At 36.6% G+C, this 20,993-nt stretch overlaps 1 protein-coding gene across 4 annotated transcripts in view; it reads right to left on the bottom strand.

The window, feature by feature from the left end:
• LOC131940662 (transient receptor potential cation channel subfamily M member 3) overlaps positions 1–20,023 on the bottom strand; it is a 128,901-nt gene extending 108,878 nt beyond the window's left edge. For 3 of the 4 annotated variants that reach the window (XM_059299379.1, XM_059299381.1, XM_059299382.1), the window contains exons 1-2: positions 12,156–12,283; positions 7,548–7,664 (exon numbers count right to left, since the gene is read on the bottom strand). In XM_059299379.1, the coding sequence (XP_059155362.1) occupies positions 7,548–7,640 (93 nt within the window). In that variant the 5' untranslated portion in view covers positions 7,641–7,664; positions 12,156–12,283. Of the gene's footprint in view, positions 1–7,547; positions 7,665–12,155; positions 12,284–19,940 lie in introns of those variants that run through there. The other variant, XM_059299380.1, reaches the window with a different exon arrangement.
• Positions 20,024–20,993: the final 970 nt, after the last annotated feature.

Here is a 20,993-nt window from a genome sequence, read left to right as displayed (position 1 = left end):
TTTGTAATTTTTTTCTGTCAACTAAGAAAACAATATATCCTAAGACTACACTTTTATTGTCATACTGATTTAATTAATTAATTCAGCGGGCATATTTTTAAAAAAAAATCAATTAACGTAAGTCCTTCAAATAATTAAATAGAAATGTGGTGGGAGAAAAAAAAATCAGGCTTTCGTGATATCTGTGAATTCAAAAGCAGTGGAGCCACAAAATAAAGCTACAGATTAAATTAAACTTTGAAACGGGTTTTGACAGTGACAGAGCGATTCAAGATTTTTTTTATACTGATAATTCTACCCTTGCTATCCGCGAGGGACTTCCAATGGTAAATTGCAGTTCTATTTTCGCGTGCACATTCTGATTACCAGTAGCGAAAGTACGCTAATCGCGGCGGAGGAAAGAAGCCGAGAACCAAATCAGACACAAGCAGCGAGACTCTCCCATGAATCGATCAAACGACCGCGTCTAAATATATCCCTCTAGTTCTAGCAACTTATATGTGTGGGTGAATCACTCTAATACCGCCACGCTAATCTCCTTGTTACACTAGAGCTCGGCCAGCATTTAGATATCATCCCGGTCCAATATCCGAACATCAATACACCCGTCTCTGGAGCCGTTATCGGAACATTAATCTTATCTTAAGCATGTTGATAGAGACCCATTTTTCCCTTTCTGTTATGAGTCAGTACTTGCTGACATGTTAGATCGACTGTTGCAGTCTCAAGTCGACACGTGGTGTTCTTTCTATCCCCCCACCCCCCCCCCCCCCTACTTCCTACTCTCCGTGGCATTGTTAACTCGATCAAATACTACCTTTTCTTTACCTTGGCTACCAATCAATAAATAATCAACTTTTGAGGCTATTGGACAAAAGATGTGTAGAGCCAGAGTTTGTATTGGTTATTGTGACATTTTCTTCAAGTGGATTGATCTTATATCTCAGAATTGCTATTTGACCGTTTGTTTTATTAAAATATGTTGAAAATTTAGCTATTATTAAAATTTAAAATATTTTACATAGACTTTTATACAACACAAGTAATCTCATTTATAAAAGGTGCCAACATATTCAAATAATAAAAGCTTTGTTTTTTTATAAGTGTAAAAATGTGTGAAATTTACCTAAGTTAGTAACACGACTTGAAAATAAGACAGAGAAAAATAGAGAGAAAGATGAAGGGACAGAAGGCAAGACAGATATAAACAATACACATAGCCAGCCAGTGTTTCTATGTATTGTATATAGAGTTGGATCCACACACAGTCGTGGTGCAGACATCAATGTGGCCGCAAAAGAGCTGCACGTTATCGGAGAATGTTGACCGCCGTGCTGGAGCATGTTTGACCAGCCGACACCCCCCGGACACAAACTGTTGTAACCAGGGCGAGTAACGTGTACGGCATCGGTCGGCGTCACGTTGCTACAACCCGCTCAACAGATATCAATTTACAAATTGACATTTCCAGATCAACTAGGAGGTGACACATAATTATATCAATGAAACAGGGCGGGCATTGGGCTGACAGTAGAAAATTGAATGTAACCCGGCCTTGGCGCAACTATAGATGCGGCGAAGAGTAAATCCATAATTGATTACCACATTACCGGCCAAACTCAAGGGGAAAAATTATCGATTCATCATACAAACTAGCCGGCTAAATAATGGAGAGAGAAAACTACCTAAACATCTTCATAAGAAAAAAAAAGCTGTCTGCCTGCATCAACATATGTCAAGTTATTTTTATCTGTTGATCATGCAACATCGTGTCAATCTAAAATCCAATTATGGAACTTAATTAGATATATTTACATTAAAAAATACAAAAACTCAGATACAAATTAGGCTACATTGCTACAGGACCCGTCCTTAATATAGTACACTAATCTTTGAATTATATCAGGTTTCGTGTATTTTATTTATTGATGGCTTTAAAATTTCATAAATATTTTAAAAATATATTTCTGTAACTAATGGTTTAAACCAGGGGTCTCCAAACTACGGCCCGCGGGCCGGATGCGGCCCGCAAGGTCCTCTCATCCGGCCCGCGGAGATCTTTTTGTCCACGGAAAAAAACGTTTGTTGGTGATGGCTGAGGAACTTTACACAGAAAAATCAAAGACATGCCAGGAAGAAACTGGCCCCAGAACTGAAATTTGATAGTTCATGCGGCCCTCGGACTGAAAAGTTTGGAGACCCCTGGTTTAAACCAAGGAAAACTTAAAGCACAAAATGTTGGTACTTGATAGCTAGCCATATTCGCCTCATTGTATTGCTAGCAGTGTTGATAATACTTCAGGACCGATTCTTACCCTAGTACTATCGTTAAAATCTCCCCTTTAGATTGTCTACCTATACCAGTACGTATAGCACTGCCATTTATCTCAATCCACTATCCAACCTATAACATAATGTGGATAACTATAGCACTACCATTTATCTCAATCCACTATCCAACCTATAACATAATGTGGATAACTATAGCACTATCATTTATCTCTATTCACTATCCCACCTACACCAGTATGTCGATAAATATAGCACTATCTATCAATTATCTCAATCCACTATCCTACCTACACCATAATGTGGATAACTATAGCACTTCTAATTATTTCTATCCACTATCCCTCCTATACCAGTATGTGGATAATCGATAAAGGTCCAACTTCTTTCATTACCCTGGCCTTCATTGTTGTAGTTTTATGATGGCACTTGCAGCAATCGTTAGGCTGTTTGCTCCTTACCTCATTAAAGATACGGAATGATAAAAAAATTCTAAATAAATTAGTGTTCATTCAGACGTCGAACTAATGTAGAAACTTGCTATTCCTGTTTCTTGAAGTTTTAATAAAAACAGTTTGTTTACCAAAGATTTCTGTGGCCTAAACCTTAACATAACGCTGTCTTTTGTACACAAACGTCTGCTGATCGTTTTTTGTTCGAATGCCGCATAGTCGATTCCAAGCCCACCCACAATACTTTTTTTTTTCAATTCTTAATTTATTTTTCTGAAAAAAAGGTCTTCTTAGTAACGAAAACAGTCAAATCCCAAGTGAATTTTTCACTTAAGTAAAATGTGAGCTGGCTAGAAAATAACTAAGTAGGTATATCCTTCCACCACCCACTCAGCTCAATACAATGTAAAGAGTTTTAAAGACCTAGGACATGTGTCCTTCCAAGTTTATATGTCTGAATTTAGAAATAGTACAAGTAGCAGGGAATGGCCGCGAATGTACTTAGGTTTTCAAGAAGGACATTAGATAATTTATGTTTACTAGTAAGGTTTACCAATTATGACGCTGTTGAACTAATTGAGAATGTATAGTTATTTAGTTTAATATAAAAGGTTAACACGACCGTGGTATTCAGTTAGTGATACGTAATAAACGAATGTTATGATGTTACATGGTAAAATAAATATTAAGTCACAACCCGACAATGAAGGGTTAGAAAAACACAAGGGAAATAACAAAAAATAATAGAAATTTTGGGTTTGGCAGACAGAGTTGCGGAAAATGACTAACACGAAACAGTCCTAGTGTGCAAACAGTCGTTTACAATTTATTTATTTTTTGTGTGGTAAGAACACATATAAATAAAAGAAGAATTCTGATGGCTAGAACACATATAAATAAATGAAGAATTCTGATGGCTAGAACACATATAAATAAATGAAGAATTCTGATGGCTAGAACACATATAAATAAATGAAGAATTCTGATGGCTAGAACACATATAAATAAATGAAGAATTCTGATGGCTAGAACACATATAAATATATGAAGAATTCTGATGATGAAGCAAACATAATTATTCTAAACTATTAAGTTCATATGTTTTTACACCAGATATATAAGTATTTCAAAATATCAATCTCTTTAATTATATATATATATATATATATATATATATATATATATATATATATATATATATATATATATATATATATATTGAGAGAGAGAAAGATAGAAAGAGAGAGTTATTTAGACTATTTTGAGGATAAGAGGTTGTACTGTAATATAGAGTTTAGTAAAAGCCCTGTTGCTCAAAAGTCTACCGCAAACGTTTGACAGCGGGCTATCTTTAGAACAGATGAAGATAATTCTCCTCCTGGGAGGATCGATTTTCTATCTCAGTGACAGCGCTGGCTAGCCTAAAGGGCCCACATAAGTTATCAGTAAAGCTGTGAGCCCACTCGAATGTCCTGATTGACATCGAAATGTAGATGTGTACTAGATGTATAACCATGCTATTTTATCTTATAAAAACTGACTCGCATCTTTACTATAATAACAATAAAAGGAATATCATATATAGATGCTGAGATGTATCCAAAGTAGGAATCTTAAGTTTTAGGAATTTGCTGTGGCATATCCTAATTTATAAAAGGCCATGTGCGCTCTTCTCTCTCTCTCTCTCTTTCTCTGTCCGCAAAAAATTTTCGCCGGACATCACGTCAGAATCGGCAGCGATATATCGAGAACTTTTTACGGACTTTTGTTGAAAATAATATGTTAGATGTTTTAAATGTATAACCACAATTTTACTTAAAGAAGAAAAATAAAAATTAAAGGCGTATTCGAATGTAGAGAAACAGTATTATTTATGCAACCGGAAAAGCATTAATACATGTGAAAAAGAACGCATAAAACTGTGACGTCGCTATTGCTTATACATTAACTAATGACGTCATCTGCTGTGTTTTGAATAAAAAGAAATGAACTATTTCATTCAAATTTGATTTAGATCTACGTACACTATGAAATGTATACAATACAGTTTTTCCGGCCTAAACTCATAAAATTTATTTTATTTATTTGGATTCTAGATCTAGAGATTCTAGATCTAGACTAAATCTAAATCTACGCAATAACTAGATCTATAATCTAGACGTAGACGCTAAGATCTAGATTTAGACTCTAACTTCTCTAAAATCTATTCCAAAAATAAATTTCTATATTAGGACTAAACTATTTCAAGACTTATTTATTTTATACAAAATCTTTGTTATGAACTGGCTAATTTGGGATAAAAAAATAATTTGAAAGAATAGGCATATTCGTGTAAGTTAAGATTTTAAAATACGTGTTTCATTCTCCGTATTTTATAAGGTGCCTAAATAGCGGAGATGTTAGTGTACATTAAACCACGCAGGTGGTGCGGGTTCGAGACACAGCAAGTCAACTTGGTTAATGTATTCTTTTTTATTATGCTCGGGCTAAACTTAAAAAAAAATTCTTTTAGGAATCTAGATCTAGATCTAGATTCTAGATTGTCGGGTGTCCGATAGGGCACTTCCCGGCGCCGCAGGCGCTTCAAATTTGGCATGATCTTGCCTTGGTGCGACAGAACACGGGGGCCGGTTGGCCGAAAAGTCTACGATGTGGGGGTCAAAACTGACCTCGACTGACCGGTACCTTATATGAGCTATAAATCGAAAAAAAATGTCCACGGAGGAACCTCTTCATAACTCTTGAGGTCGTAGACCGACCTTCGGGCGAATTAATTAAGCATTCAAATTCTCAATGTTTTCGAAAGCCTAAGCGAAGCTGGGCAGCATGCCTAGTTAAATATATACGAACTGACCCATCTACGCCGCCATCTAGTTGTTTTATTTTCTGCTTATCAGCAATTCATAATTTGTTTGTGAATTCAACACCCCCCCCCCCCATCCTCCCCAGTGAAACCAGCCGTTTACAGACAATGAAAATAAATATCAATCAGAAATTGTTACCCCCCCCCCCCTCTTCGTTTTAAATCGTTTAATAATAAATTATCTGCCCCTAATAGCAGTCACTACCCCGGCTCTACAATTGTAAACATTCGTCTTGAACCAAAGCTCACCAGATTGGTGGGGGTGGTAGCGATTTGCCTGGAGAGCGGGGGAGTAACGGCGTGCGTCTACGTCTTGTCCGACATTGGTCCCCATGAAGAGAATTATATATATAGAAACTATAGTTAAGTAAATACCAGAATTACACTTTCTTATATTGAAAAATCACAAGCTTGATGTCCCACTTATATAAGCAGCCGCTATTACAGTAAACACACATACACACACATAGCAAATGGAACAGCGCTATAGAGATTGATCGTCCTAAAGATAAACGGGCTGAATGTGGGGAATGGAGATTTGGGATTTCTTTACATTTGCCTAAAATATTGATTTTAAACATGTAGACAAATAAATTACAATTGTTGAAAACATCAAACATGTATCCGCCTTTAAGAAAGTAGGATGCGTGACGGTAGTCGCAAGAATCAAATGGTAAATCAGAGCCTATGTAATTAGTGTTTTTGTTGAAGTGTCACGGACCTTATTCGAGAGAGTACGGCTATCCTTTGCTTTGGGCTGTGAAGAGAGCGAGGGTGTGGTGGTGGGGGAGGGTAAAAACAACTTCTAAAGAGAAAACTGTTGAAGATTATACAAGCAAGGATTGTGTGAAGTGGAAGGGGCGGGTAAAAGTAGGAGAAAATTATGTCTAAGACTAAACTAGCAGCTCCCACTCACATAATGTGTGACATTTACACCGTACAGCCAACACCTAAGGCTTGTACGTTCCCACATTTCATTGATTGGCGTCTACACAGCTATTCATTGTGTGGGGCTTATAAGAGTACTTTTTGGTTCAAAAATAGACCCGGAATGATATTAGAGTGCATAAGTTGCGTCGGAATAAATCCCACGTAAATAGGAATACTAGACTATGAAAGAGATCTATACATAGATCTATACAAAGATATTTTACTTGTCTATTAAACTAACACAAATTATCAGAGGCGTAGCGACCCTTCCCGGCGCCCGGGGACATACTTTCAATTTGGCGCCCCCTTGGGAGCAAATTTTCGATTTGCACCCCCCCTCGAACTTTTCATTTGCACCCCCCCCCTCTCAAACTTTCGATTTGCACCCCCCCCCCCGGTCGAACTTTTCATTTGCACACCCCCCCCCCCCCTCAAACTTTCAATTTGGCGCCCCCCCCTAAGGTCGGCGCCCGGGGACATATGCCCCCCCCCGCCCCCCCCCCCCCCCCCCCCCCCCCCCCCCCCCCACTCGCTACGCTACTGCAAATTATAAAAACATTTTTTTATATTTAATTAACTATAATTTATGCTTGTAAAAAATTAAGGGAGAAGGTCTACAACTTAAATGAATTAAGCGATGAACATTACACTCTATAATATTACGTCTAGTTATTGGGGAAAATAATGTGTTTAAAAACACATTATAGTATTATTAAACTGAATTTTCTCTAATGTCCCTGCGATGTCAATTATGTGAAACAAATACGTCCTGGCAAATTATTACTTCTGTCACGAGATTCAGGAAGGAGGCGGGGCCAGAGAGAAAACGAATGAGACAGGGGAGGTCATGCAAGAAGGGGAAACAACTGATATAATCGCAGAGCAAAGATTTTGGGATAAACACTAGGGGTCAATGGATAAATATTTCATCTAAATTTTAACATATTCATGAGCGGCCAACTGGGAGTAGGGAATGTAGAAGACACGGGGCTAGAGATGAACGGGGTACTCACCACCTGCCGGGTTAAGGAGTGCAGCTCTGCGGGCGAGGAGACAAGAGACGTACGGCTGCCCTTTCTATGGATTAATGTCCGTGAGGATGCCATCCCAGCGGCTGCAGTACACCATAGCTAGAGAAAAAAAAAACTTTCAATCAAGTGAAAGATGAGGAGAAAGTTGTTCTATTTTGTTTGTTGAGTGTCTGGTAGAAAAATATAAAAACAATTACGAATTAACTTATAAGAATTTTTTTTTAATTTCACTGAGATACAGTGCTGTCAGATTCTGTTATGGCTGTGATCAAATAAATGAAGGGCGTTAACTCCATCTGTCGCAGTGACAAATATACTAATGTACCGAGGCTGCAGAAACACTACGCGTGGCATTATCTAACTTTCGAGCGTTATTCGCGTACACTAATATAACGCACAAAGAGATTTATTAAGTAAAACTGATTAATCAAGATGTCGAATCTATAGGCAATCACTAAATAAACAATGCTCACGTGTGCGAACATCGTGACACAAAACAACAATGGGATGATGTAGCGAACGTTCATTACAACATAAGAGGTAAAACAGTACCACGGAACAGAGGTCGATAACTCGATTTCCGAAGTAACTAAATGGAAGAGTGTTTCCCCAAGGAACCTCTGGTTGACTTAAAACTGTCTGTAGATGGGCGAGTGTCAAATCCTTGTATAAATGTGCTGGGGTTTTCCTGCAGCTCTGGTCGACTCGATCTTACCACGGAGGTTAGTGAAATAACGCAGGACGTAAACTAACGAGTAATGCGGCAGTCTAAAGATAGTGTCGGTTTGAAACAATTTTAAGGCATAGTTTTTAAAAATAATTCAATACCATTACTATATTTTTAAAGGTTAACATGATAAAATTGTAAAATGCTATATTTATTAAAAGTTTGGGGGGGGGGGGGGGGGGGAAGGGAGACGACGACCAACATAAAAGCATTATTAGAAAAAAGCAGAAAATTAATTAATGTTTTTTTTCTCTATTATATTACAGAAATATTTTTGTATTTTGCGTTATTTTAATTTGCGAAATTCCCCTTCGCCTATTCAACTTTCACCTAATTTGCAATTAATTGATTAATGACAGAAGCCAGAGTTAGACGCCGAGTTGAATGTCCTGAACAAACAGGTAGGCATTAGCGACACAGCAAATAATCGACTGACTAAAACACCTGCTGACAGCCAGACTCAACAATATTTGCCACGCATGTAGGGTTAGGAGAGGGGGTGAAAGTGCATTCCACTGTGTAACACATTGCTTTGATAACGCGTTCTGTGTTTGCAAGAACAAACGGTTACAGCTGTAGAATATATCATCATAATTGGCGATTTATTCAATGTTACATACATCTAGTATTCTGTGGCTATAACATAACTTGCTGGGGGGAAATCGGGGTGATACGCACTTGTAAGCTGTTACCTTATCAGCAGGGTTTGAGATATTTTTCTCTTTGGGGGTTGGGGGGGGGGGGGGGTTGCGACACTAGTTAAGAATATATTTTCTATATATTTTATGTTTATTTTTTTTACTTGATCTTTTATATTTGACTGAAGCCTACAAGCTGTAAACATAGCGCCCCCCCCCCCCCCCCCATCCAGTTACAGACGTCAGTAGAGTAGGTCAATCAAAAAGGATCGTGTGTAACTACCTACATAAAATGTGCCAGCATCCAGAACAACTAACACAAAATTAACACTATCGGAGTGACTTTCTTGATGATCTATTCTAATGAAATGTTAGCCGGTGTACTTAAGTAACCGTAAAGCTTATAATGACTCGACTGTAATGTCAAAATACAGTTGTCTTGAAAAAGTTAATTATTTATTTATTAAATTTTCCAACAATGAGGTCTAGCGGGTTTTCTAACATGTCGGCATTCTGGGCGTCCACCTTGAAGTGTTTGCTGGCGTTCAGGTCACGAGATGATTGTTACATCACATGACGAACGAATATGTAGGGCAGCGGCAGGCTGGTCCCGTGAGGGATGCTTATAAATAATCTTACGGCAGTCCGATTTTTTATTATCAGCACGAGACTGGGGTCACTTGGGTTCATCGTGCTAGTTAAACTCGCAAATGCCATGCTAAACATAGATTGATTATAATATTTCATAGCGACATAGCAGATATCTATTGCTTCTTTCAAGCACCACTACGGGATTGGAGGGGGGGGGGGGGGGCAAAATATGAAAACATATGTTATATAGAAAATATATACAATTTAACCAGTGAGTGTCGATGTCCGTCCCCTCCCCAACCGAATTCACGTGCCCCCATCCCCAAGAGAAAAATGTCTAAAGAAACCCTGTAGATATTGTGTATTTTTTTTTAATTAGTTGGACAAAGGGGGAGAGGATGTGTGGTAAATTTGATGACAGGTCTATTGTAGAAGATGGAATTTTTTAAGAAAAACACTGTATGAAATATAAACCTCTCTAAATTCATTTAGTGAAACATTTTAAAGGGTAATGTTCTAGTACCACAGAAATGATTTAACTGCAAATATAATTAACCCCAACTTGTAGTGAAGTAACAACTCAGCAGTTTATCATCAAAGACATAACCTATGTATTATTTAGACAACTGCTGCTCTCCTTTTTAGATATCTTTACAGCAACAAATTATATATTTATATTTCTGAACAACAAACCTGTCTTATACCTACAGGCTCAACAACACACTGAGATTACAACACCAACAATCTATGTAAACTAAAGAAATGAGGTATTATGAGAGTCATGACACATAATTATTTCCTTTAAGTATCAACAGAGAAGTAACCAAGTGATAAAATTTTTCTTAGCTAGAATGAACAGAGTTTCTTTCAGGCATCTTTCTGGAAGAGGAAGGGTGTCATCACACCCTGAAGGATGTCTACTTCTATTATTTCTACTATTCTTTAGCAAAAGCAATAATATAATGATTGAAAAATATTTGCTCCATATATTTATTTATTCATTAGGTCCAAAAATGTATAGGCTTATATATAAATTACATTTTCTCAACTATTCTGAAGATGTTCATAATTAAATCGAGTAATTATTATCAGAATGTCTTGACATTGGTGAGCCCATGCATTTCCAATGGATAATGAATGTTTTCTTAAAAATATTTTTGACTCTAATATTATATAAATTTAGAAACAGATATGTTTAAAATGTTTGATACTTTCACCTCGTACCACAATAAAACATAAGTCAAACCTCAAGAGAAGAGCAGATACTCATCGATTAGCAATATCATAGGGTATTGATGTCATAGCAATTAAAGGCATTTCCACAATGCAATTAAAAAAACACTGTCCAAACAATGCAATAAACATGCAAGACTAACCAAAAAGGAAAAAACCCATAATTAATGATAATCTAATTCATTGATAAAGCGTATTTCAATGCTAAATTATTCCTAAAAGCAAAACTACCCTTAATCTAGTGGAAATATTTCTGAAATATCCATGATGCAAAAGTTTATAAAAATCTAACCTTTAAATAGGCCTATAACTAAAAATTAGCTCAGAAGCCTTGTAATATGATTTTTTATTTTTTATTTTCTGGTAAAAAAGCATAATATTGGTATTACCAATGCCACAAAAAAGACTCTTCCAAAATTAGGTTTAATTGCATTGTTAGTAGAATTGTAATTTCAGGTTTAGTTTTATGATCTGATATTACAATTAAGCCCCATTAAGACTATAGTAGTATAGTAGGACTTGACATAAGCAAGGCATTAATGTATTTAGTATTTAGCTTTAATTAAAGACTTTCGTGTTGATCTTTCTATTATTTAATATTTATTTAGATTTAGACCGACTCTTGAACAGAGAATCTAGATCTAGATCTAGATGAGTTAGTTTAGTTTAGATCTAGATCTAGAGTTAAGTTTACTTAGTTTAGTAGAGTTAAGAGTCTAGCTACCAGTTAGCTAGACTTAAGTGGTAAGTTAAGACTAGACTAGATCTCTAAACTACTAGATTTTAGATCTAGATCTATAATCATTCTCTAATCTAATTTAATTACTAACTAATTAGAATAGATTGTGACTTGAGGACTAAGACGACTAAGAGTCTAAGACCTAAGACCCCAAGACCAGTGTTTATTCCAGACTTTTTTCTCCGGGGGGGGGGGGGGGGGGGGTGGGCACTTGAAATGTTCGGGGGGTTGGTAGACTTTCTTCGGGGGGCGGACACTGTTAAAAGTTAAAAGTATAGACTCTATATATTTTCTATATAAATTATATAAATTTCATTTAGTTCGGGGGGGGGGGGGCGAAGAGATTCCTGTAAGAAACTCTGCCTAAGTAAAGTAAGACGAGTCTTAGACCTTAGAGTGGCTTAGAGTAGATCTAGATCTGTATTTTAAAAATTAAATTTTAAATGGGCCTAGGCCTAGATCTAGAAATTCTAGAATAGTAGATCTAGATCTTGATCTAGATTATTTAGACTAGATCTAGAATCTAGATTCTAGATAGACCGATCTAGATCTAGATCTACTACTAGATTCTAGATCTAAAATCTAAAACTAAAACTACTAAAAGTAAAAGACAGTAAAAGTAAAAGTTAAATTTTTATTAAAAGTAAAAGTCAGTGACCCACCAAACAACACGAATGCTTTTTGAAAACAAGATGGGATCTGTGAATAGAACGATCGTGGCTTAAAACTTGATATTATCTCCATGGACCGGACAGATAACCTAACAATGACAATATTCCGTGAAGTAATAACAAACACCAAACTAGTAAACTACCAACAATAAACGTGCCTTCTGCTACAAAACACAATTCGATGAAACAGAACCGGGTCAAAAACTTACCTAACTCAAAAGCTGAAGAGTGGTAGAACACAACACATAGAAGTCTAGTTTTGGTACAGTAGTGCCTAGGCTAGCACGAGCAGTAGCCTTCCGTGCAAGGTAGACAACCACCAAATTAACTACCAAGTTTTAAGTGGTTAGGCTACATTTCCTTTTGCCGTTCAATACAAAGAAAATAAACAAAGGAACTATTTTGCTCTTTTTGTAACTCTGACTTTAACTGTTTCAACACCATACTAGATCTAGATCTAAATCTAACTGTAATTAAAATAATTCATAAGGGGTGATGACACACTTTTGCGATTAAAAAGCAATATTAGAAACAGGTTTTTAGTTGTTAAATTGTTATTTCATTATTTCGCGTTATAAAAGAATGTTTTTTTTTGTTTTTTGTTTTTTGTTTGTTTTTTTTTTTGTAAATTTTAAGAGAAATTCAAATATACTCGTTCTTGACAGAGTTCGGTAATTATTTTAGAGAGCAATCGATGCTTTTAAAAAAATGTATGTAAGAGAGATGGGAGGGTAACTATAGGCTGGGGTGTGATGTCATTTTAGGGAAATTCTGGCTTTTTGTAACCAGAGGAATGTGTATCTGAGGGAGGGGGGGGGGGAGGGGGTGTATTTAGAGTTTCTTTAGACACTTTTTCTCCAGGGGCGGGGCATTAAAATTTCTGGGAGGGGGCGGACCCTGGTTTAATTAAGCCTATAATTTCTTTATAAATTATATATATTTTTCTCTATTTCATCCGGGGGGGGGGGGTTGAACGTGCTGCAGTGCCCACCCCCCCTCCCCCAGAGCTGCTTGAAAGAAACTCTAGTAGTAGAAAAGAAAGCGTGACGCATTTCGTGGACGAGCCCTAATCAGTGTTTCTTCCAGACTTTTCTCCGGAAGGGGGGGGGGGGGGGGCACTTGATATTTTCCGGGGGCGGGGGGAGCGGTCAACATTTTACGGGGGGGGGGGGGGGCGGACACTAGTAAAAGTGTATGTTTACTATGTAAGATCCATCTCGTTCGGGGGGCGGTAGACTTTCTTTTGGGGGGGGGGGGGGGATAGAGATGCCTGGAAGAAACCCTAATGTATTCAACAGGAGAGCAAACTATCTACTGTTCCACCCATCTTTTCCCGTTCAAAAATTTAAAATGCTCCCCCCCCCCCCCACGAAGAGAAATTCTTGGGGGAAAACACCGCAACTCAATCGCTCGGATATTGTGTATTTTATATTTTTTAAATATATATTTTCTAAGAGGTAATATGTAGAGGATAGATCGTGGATATTTGGATGTTTGAATCGAATGAAAAAGTGCTTCTGAATTTGGGTTTGCCAGAAAATGTTATAATTCTCAACCCATTTTGAATATTTATTACATGTGTTAAGTAACTATTAAATTACCTCCTGTTTCAGTATATTAGAAATATTAGATCTAGGTTCAAAAGAAGTATATTAAATATGTTTAGAACGTCGTTCACCTTGTATGTCCATCCATAGAAAATACATCAGATAAGAAAAAAGCCTAGTATTGGTAAACCATACTATCAATGAATTGATTAAATTGAGTAGGGTAGGTCAGTAACAAGACGAACATCAAGATAATGGGGAGTTGTATACAAACATTGGTATCTACCGGACTAAGTAAGTCAACACACGCTTTGTTAGACTAGGTAGTACTAGACGAATAATTCTAGTCCATGTAATAGATTGAGATAATTGTGAGGTCAAGGGAACTCACTCTTCTGTATTAGTATTATATTTATATTGTTATCTTGAGTGATGTCCCTTGTATATCGTACTTCCTCTTCCTCTTTCCTTCATGGCTGTAAATAAAGACTGTTAACAACCAATGTGGCTCCTCGTCAGTGATTACAATCTACCTCATTGGCGACGAAGGATAAATGATCCACTAGAAAGAGCACCTACTTACGCAAAAAAGAGGTTTGCTAGAGCTTATTAGCTAAGTATTTCTAGAATAATGGCGCTGTATGGCCAAATAAAAGAATTTGATTCGAATGATGAAATCATTCAAGATTACCTAGATAGGTTAAGCTTTTACCTTGAAGCAAACAACGTGACGATAGAAGCCAAAAAGAGAGCTGTTTTGTTAACAGTCATAGGGCCTCAACAATTTAGGCTACTAAAGGACTTATGCGCACCAGCTAGTCTAACTACCAAGAGCTTTAACGAGCTGAGCAAATTGCTAACAGACCACCATGCGCCTACCCCATCAAAGTTTTTATGTAGAGCTAGATTTGACAGTAGGACTCGTCAACCAAACGAGTCAATATCAGAATATGTTGCTGCTTTACGTCATTTAAGTAGATTTTGTGAATTTGGAGATAAGCTGTCTGACAGACTATGTGAAAAGTTTGTGACAGGTGTAAACAGCCCTGATATTCAAAGAAAGTTGCTGCTCGAGTCAGATCTAACATTGGAAAAAGCAATACAACTCGCAACTTCATTCCAGCAGTCATCTGATGCGGCGAGATCTTTAGCACCTTCAGAGATCCATGCAGTAAACAGCAGGTTAGTCAATAAACATCAACCCCAACAGAGCATTCCAACTTATGCTAAACAGCCTGCTCGTTCAAATCCTAGATCTAAATCTAGTAATAATTATCAAAAATGTCATCGATGCAAAGGTCCCCATGCATCTCATCGGTGCAAGTTCAAGTTAGCAACTTGTTATAAGTGCGGTAAGCAAGGTCACATTGCCAAGGCCTGCTTTACAAAGTCTTCGTCTGTTGCTAAATCTAGCCAGTCAAGACAGTACCGCAACCAAAGGCAGTACTATGTTAACTCTCACCAAGACTACCTAACCCAACCAATGAACCACTCTACCTGTGAAAATGCTCAAACTGATTCGCAGCCGGATTTCAACCTGTTCTCTGTGAAATCAATAGGTCATGCTCCCATCAATGTACTAGTTAATATCAACAGTAAGAGCATCAGCTTCCAACTTGACACTGGAGCATCTCTAACAGTCATCACAAAGAAAGATTTTGACGCTGTCACAGGAGGATCAGTGCCTCTACAACCATGTCACAAGTGTCTAACAACATACACTGGTGACAATGTTCCGGTAATAGGAGAGTGTATGGTTCATGTAAGTTATAATGGTCAAAGTGTTAAACTTCCTCTTCTTGTGGTTGAAGGAAATGGACCACCATTACTAGGTAGGAACTGGTTAAGTGATCTTAAGTTAAATTGGGAGAGTATTTGTTCATTGAAGAATGTAAGAGAATCTAGTCTTACTTCAATAGATAAAGTAATATCTGAAAATAAAAGTGTTTTTGGCAATTCTGGATTACTAAATGATAGAACAGTGAAGTTAAGCATTAAAGACACAAATCCAAGATACTGCAAAGCTAGAGTTCCACCTTATGCAATGAGGAATAAAATTGAAAATGAGCTAAGTAGATTGGAATCTAATGGCATCATAAAGAAGGTAGACTATTCCGATTGGGCAACGCCCATTGTGCCAGTGTTAAAGAAGGATGGTTCTATAAGAATTTGTGGAGATTATAAAACTACACTGAATAAGCAAATAGAGCTAAATAGGTACCCTATACCTAACATTGAGGAAATTTCTTTGAATTTGGCAGGAGGAGACAAATTCACTGAATTAGACTTTAGTCATGCTTACACTCAACTAGAACTGCATCCAGATTCAAAAGTCTATACGACAATAAACACACATAAAGGACTCTACCAATATGAAAGACTATGTTTTGGCATATCATCTAGCCCTGGAATTTTCCAAGCTGTCATGGACAGTATTTTTAAGGATATTCCAAATGTTTGTGTGTACTTTGACAATGTGTACATAACTGGTAAGAATGACACTGAACATCTTAAAACACTTGATAAAGTATTGAAAATTGTTGGTGAAAAAGGTTTAAAGATAAACAAAGATAAATGTCAATTCATGCTGACAGAAATTAGTTTTCTTGGTTATATATTGAGCAAACAAGGCATCAGACCTCAACCTGAGAAAACAAAAGCCATTAAAGAAGCACCCAAACCTGAAAATACCCAACAACTAAGAGCTTTTTTTGGGCTTGATAAATTACTATGCAAAGTTCATAGGGAATCTGTCTGGTAAACTATCACCACTGTACAAGCTGCTACAGAAAAATGCAACTTGGCACTGGGGTAAACAACAAGATACTGCTTTTAATACAGCAAAAGAGGCTTTGTCTTCTGACACCTTACTAACTCACTATGACCCAGGGAAAAGACTTATATTAACATGTGATGCTTCACCAGATGGTGTAGGAGCAGTCTTGTCCCACATGGATGAGAAGGGTGACAGACCATTGCTTTTGCCAGTAGATCTTTGAACCAGACTGAGAAAAATTATTCTCAGTTAGATAGGGAAGGCTTAAGCATCATTTTTGGTGTTAAGAAATTTCATAAGTTTCTGTTTGGTAGGAAGTTCACCATCTTTACAGATCATAAACCATTGCTAGGTTTATTTGGAGAAAACAAAACCCTACCTGAGCATGCCTCACCAAGAATTCAAAGATGGGCTATCACACTAACTGCATACAATTATGAATTGAAATACAAACCTGGATCTGAGAATAGTGCAGATAGCCTTAGTAGATTACCTTTAAAAAACCAAAGCCTGAGCTATGTACCAGAAGATGTATTTGTTCTCTTCACTATCATGGATAACTCCAATATAAATGTGAATGATATTAAAAGAGAAACACAAAAAGATGAGTGCTTAATAAAAGTATATGAGTACTGTAAGAATGGTTGGCCTGAAGAGTCTGTGAATGATGACTTAAGGCCATATTAAATGAGAAATAAAAACCTTTGTGAAGATAATATAAAAGATGGAGAAGATGCAGTCCATTATCAGTCAGAGTTGCCTAAACAAAGTATTTGTAACTTAATAAATGATTATGGTGATATGGCAATTTCAAATGTTTTAAAGAAAATACATTAGTAAGAAGGAATGTGATCATCAAACAACCTTGCTAACATCATTAGCACTTACAGAAACTAAAAGGGTAACATCAAAAGAAGAAAAAGATTTTTGCCATTTAATACACCCACTTCAAATACTGGATCACAGTTGCAAAGTGATATGGTCCAGGATATTACTTTTAAACAGTATTTTTGGTTACCAACAAGCACTATCAGATTACCTGAGAAAATTGATCAATCAAAGAAATCTATGCCAGTTAAGGATCTGAATAATAGCATAATACTTTCAGATGCCAATTCAAAAAGTAAATCATGACAGAACACCCATTGAAAGAGAATTTGCAGTTAATGATAATGTGTATCTAAGAAATTATGGGAGAAAGGAAAAATGGATACCAGGTCAAATTGTTCCATGTACAGGACCTGTGCCTTATAAAGTTAAAAATAACTTGTGCAGAAAATAAGTGTGAATCTATCAATCCCACCAAATCTGAACAGTTCACACCAACTCAGTTTGTTTCACAACCAAGTTCTGTTGATATGAGTGAACCAAGTTGTCTGGAGTCAGAAAATGTAAATTCTGGAGTTAATGATTTAAATCCTAGACCTCCTGAGATAGAGAATCCAAATGGTCAGAATATTGAGTCACCAAATCAAAGGCCACTGAGAAGGTCAAACAGGACAATCAAAGTCCCAAATAAGTTAGACCTATGATTTTAAAGGTCAAAAGGACTTTGACATCATTGTTTGTATTTTAATTGTGTTGTAACATATTGTGCATTGTTTGTAAGGATGTAATCTACCATAATGTTCATGTTACAATATATTTGGTGATTTTAGGATACTATCAATTGTTCTATTGAGAGATGTGTTATTGTGTTCTAAGGGTAAAGGGATGTAATAGATTGAGATAATTGTGAGGTCAAGGGAACTCACTCTTCTGTATTAGTATTATATTTATATTGTTATCTTGAGTGATGTCCCTTGTATATCGTACTTCCTCTTCCTCTTTCCTTCATGGCTGTAAATAAAGACTGTTAACAACCAATGTGGCTCCTCGTCAGTGATTACAATCTACCTCAGTCCACTCTGTGTCAGACTCGCATGTTTAGTTTCAAGTTGTAAGAACATTTACGCGATTTACAATTCAAAACATATGCTACTGCTTTTCTAAGTCCCGTAGTTTTAAAAAAATGTTTTGACATTTATTTATTTTTTTGGCTCAGACAGATTTCAATTTTTAAACAGCATGCGCAATATAATACAGCTTAAGAAAATAAGTCAGGCAACTAAACTTTTCATAACTTAAACTTAAAGGTTATGTGAAGTTTTTTTCTGACTTTCAGATGAAAAAAATTAACGCTGTTTCCTCAAAGATAGCGTGTATGTAAACATATTTTTACTCGTTTGTTTGTTGTCTCCGTCGGGCTGTCAATTCCTGACATTAAGTGTTGTTTTGATATCTCTTATACAACTTTCCGAAAGTCGGTTGTAAAACTGTGTCATGTTGTGTAAATCGCTGTATAAAACAGGTATACGGGGTAGACACTTTTTAAATATGTCAAGCATTTGACTACTGTATTTGACTAGAATTAAGACTAAAGATCTTAATTAATTGCTTTATATGAGCTAAAGATCTAAAATAATTAGATAAATAAGAACATAATATCTTAATTAATTAGGTGATAAGATCTAATAATAAATGTGGTGATGTTGAAGTGGACGCGCATCGCTGGTTAACAACTAATATGTCTCGAGGAACTGGTAAAAATCAAGATATCCTGAACACGTGACAAACATTACTTTGGTGTGTGGAATTGGCAGACGATACTTTTTTTGGTAGAAGACGCAGATCTTGTAGGGCTTGAAGGCAACAAGCGGGATATCGGCCCAATATACTTCTTTTATGGAGACTATCTTCATCTCAACAGGATAGGGCCTTTATAGGGGTATATTTACACTAATTTGGAGAAGACTCATGAAAGAGAAAGGAAATACATTTGGAGAAGACTTATGATACCAACATTAAAGAGAAAGGAAATACTTATATTTAGAGAAGACACTACTAACAGAAAAGAGAAAGAAAATACTTATATTTGGAGAAGACACACAATACCAACAGAAACCAGGTAGAGAATTAGATCTTTTACTTACATGTTAAATTTCATGTATCTATCTGAAATAGTACTCAAGTTATAGGCTTTTGAAAAATTCAAAGTAGAAAAAGTACCACTTCCGGTTATCGGAAATCGCTCAAAAGTTTATACGGATCTACGATTTTGATAAAATACTTTTATATGAAATTTCATCAACCTAGCTCAAGTTATCGTGTTTACACACGGACAGACAGACAGACACACACACACACACACACACACACACACACAGACATACGGACAGAATTGCAAAGCCCAGTTTTTCAGACTGGATTACGCATAAAACCTCTTAATTTTGATAAATCTGGATTGATAATTTTTGCCCGATTAAAATAAGTCCTCTATACTTCGGATGTGATGAAGGACTGAGGTGTAATACGGTGAAAATTGTTAAAATTTCAAGAGATTTTTGTGCATGATTACAATACTTTCTCTATACTTCGTGTATACGAGAAAGTAAAAAGAAAGAAAATACTTACATTTGGAGAGGACTCCGACCTAGTGGGGCTGGAGGGTAGAGAGCGGGACAGCCTGCCTCCAACTGTGTAGAGCTCACAGCCAACGCTGGACTGGTGGGAGAATATAAAATAAAAACTTTTCATAACATGACCTGGTGAAAAACAACAATACGTGACACATAAACACATATAATTATACACTCTCTCTCACAGAGGCGCATATATATATATATATATATATATATATATATATATATATATATATATATATATATATATATATATACATATGAAGTGCAACAGAAAGTATCTATTTCTTATAAGTTCTATACATTTTAAAAAGTTGCTTGCAGTTTGAAAATAAGCGCTTCGTCTAAAGTATTTTCAATTTCACCCGGAAGTCATTGATCGGTACTTAGACGATAGAAAATCTTCTTGAAGCCCAGACAAAACACAGATCTTCTTGGCTGTCAATATCTGAACGAGATTTACCAGCAACAGATTCCACTGACTGTGTTAACACTTTATCGTGCAGCTATACAATACAAGTGGTGGGGAAAAGTCCCGCGTTTGTTGAAGTTTGTAAGGTTTTTTTACATGGTGTCGATCGAAATTAAAGTTGACTCAGTTTTAACTTAAAACTTTACAACTAGAAGGATCTTACAGCAAAGCGCAATGCTCAGTTGCGTGTGGTGGGATTTCCCACCTGGGACCAGTTGGGGGGGGGGGGGGGGGGGGGGAGGGGAGAGAAAAATAAAAACATTTAGAGACAAGTGCTCCGAACCCACAATTGACGGGGTAGGTATTATACCTACTCGACCACGGTGTCACATTAATTTGACACAATACTAGCCCGGTCTCCCCTATTTAATGGCAAGGCTAGTATATACAAGTTTTTTAAATTCCATGTTTGGGGGGAAATATAAGGCTGTTTACCAGAATGTGTTAAGGTCTTTTTCCATTTGAACTGTCTTTGTTTTAATACCTCAACACAAACCCATTGAGAAAACAAAGTTTAAAAACTGTCATCTAGTTTTATCTAGTATAAGATTTAAGACATGTTTCTATAGAGAA

Source organism: Physella acuta, unplaced genomic scaffold (assembly GCF_028476545.2).
Source record: "Physella acuta isolate Inbredline_101_S28 unplaced genomic scaffold, ASM2847654v3 ptg000325l, whole genome shotgun sequence".
NCBI lineage: Eukaryota > Metazoa > Mollusca > Gastropoda > Physidae > Physella > Physella acuta.
This window is presented reverse-complemented; position numbering and strand designations above follow the sequence as displayed.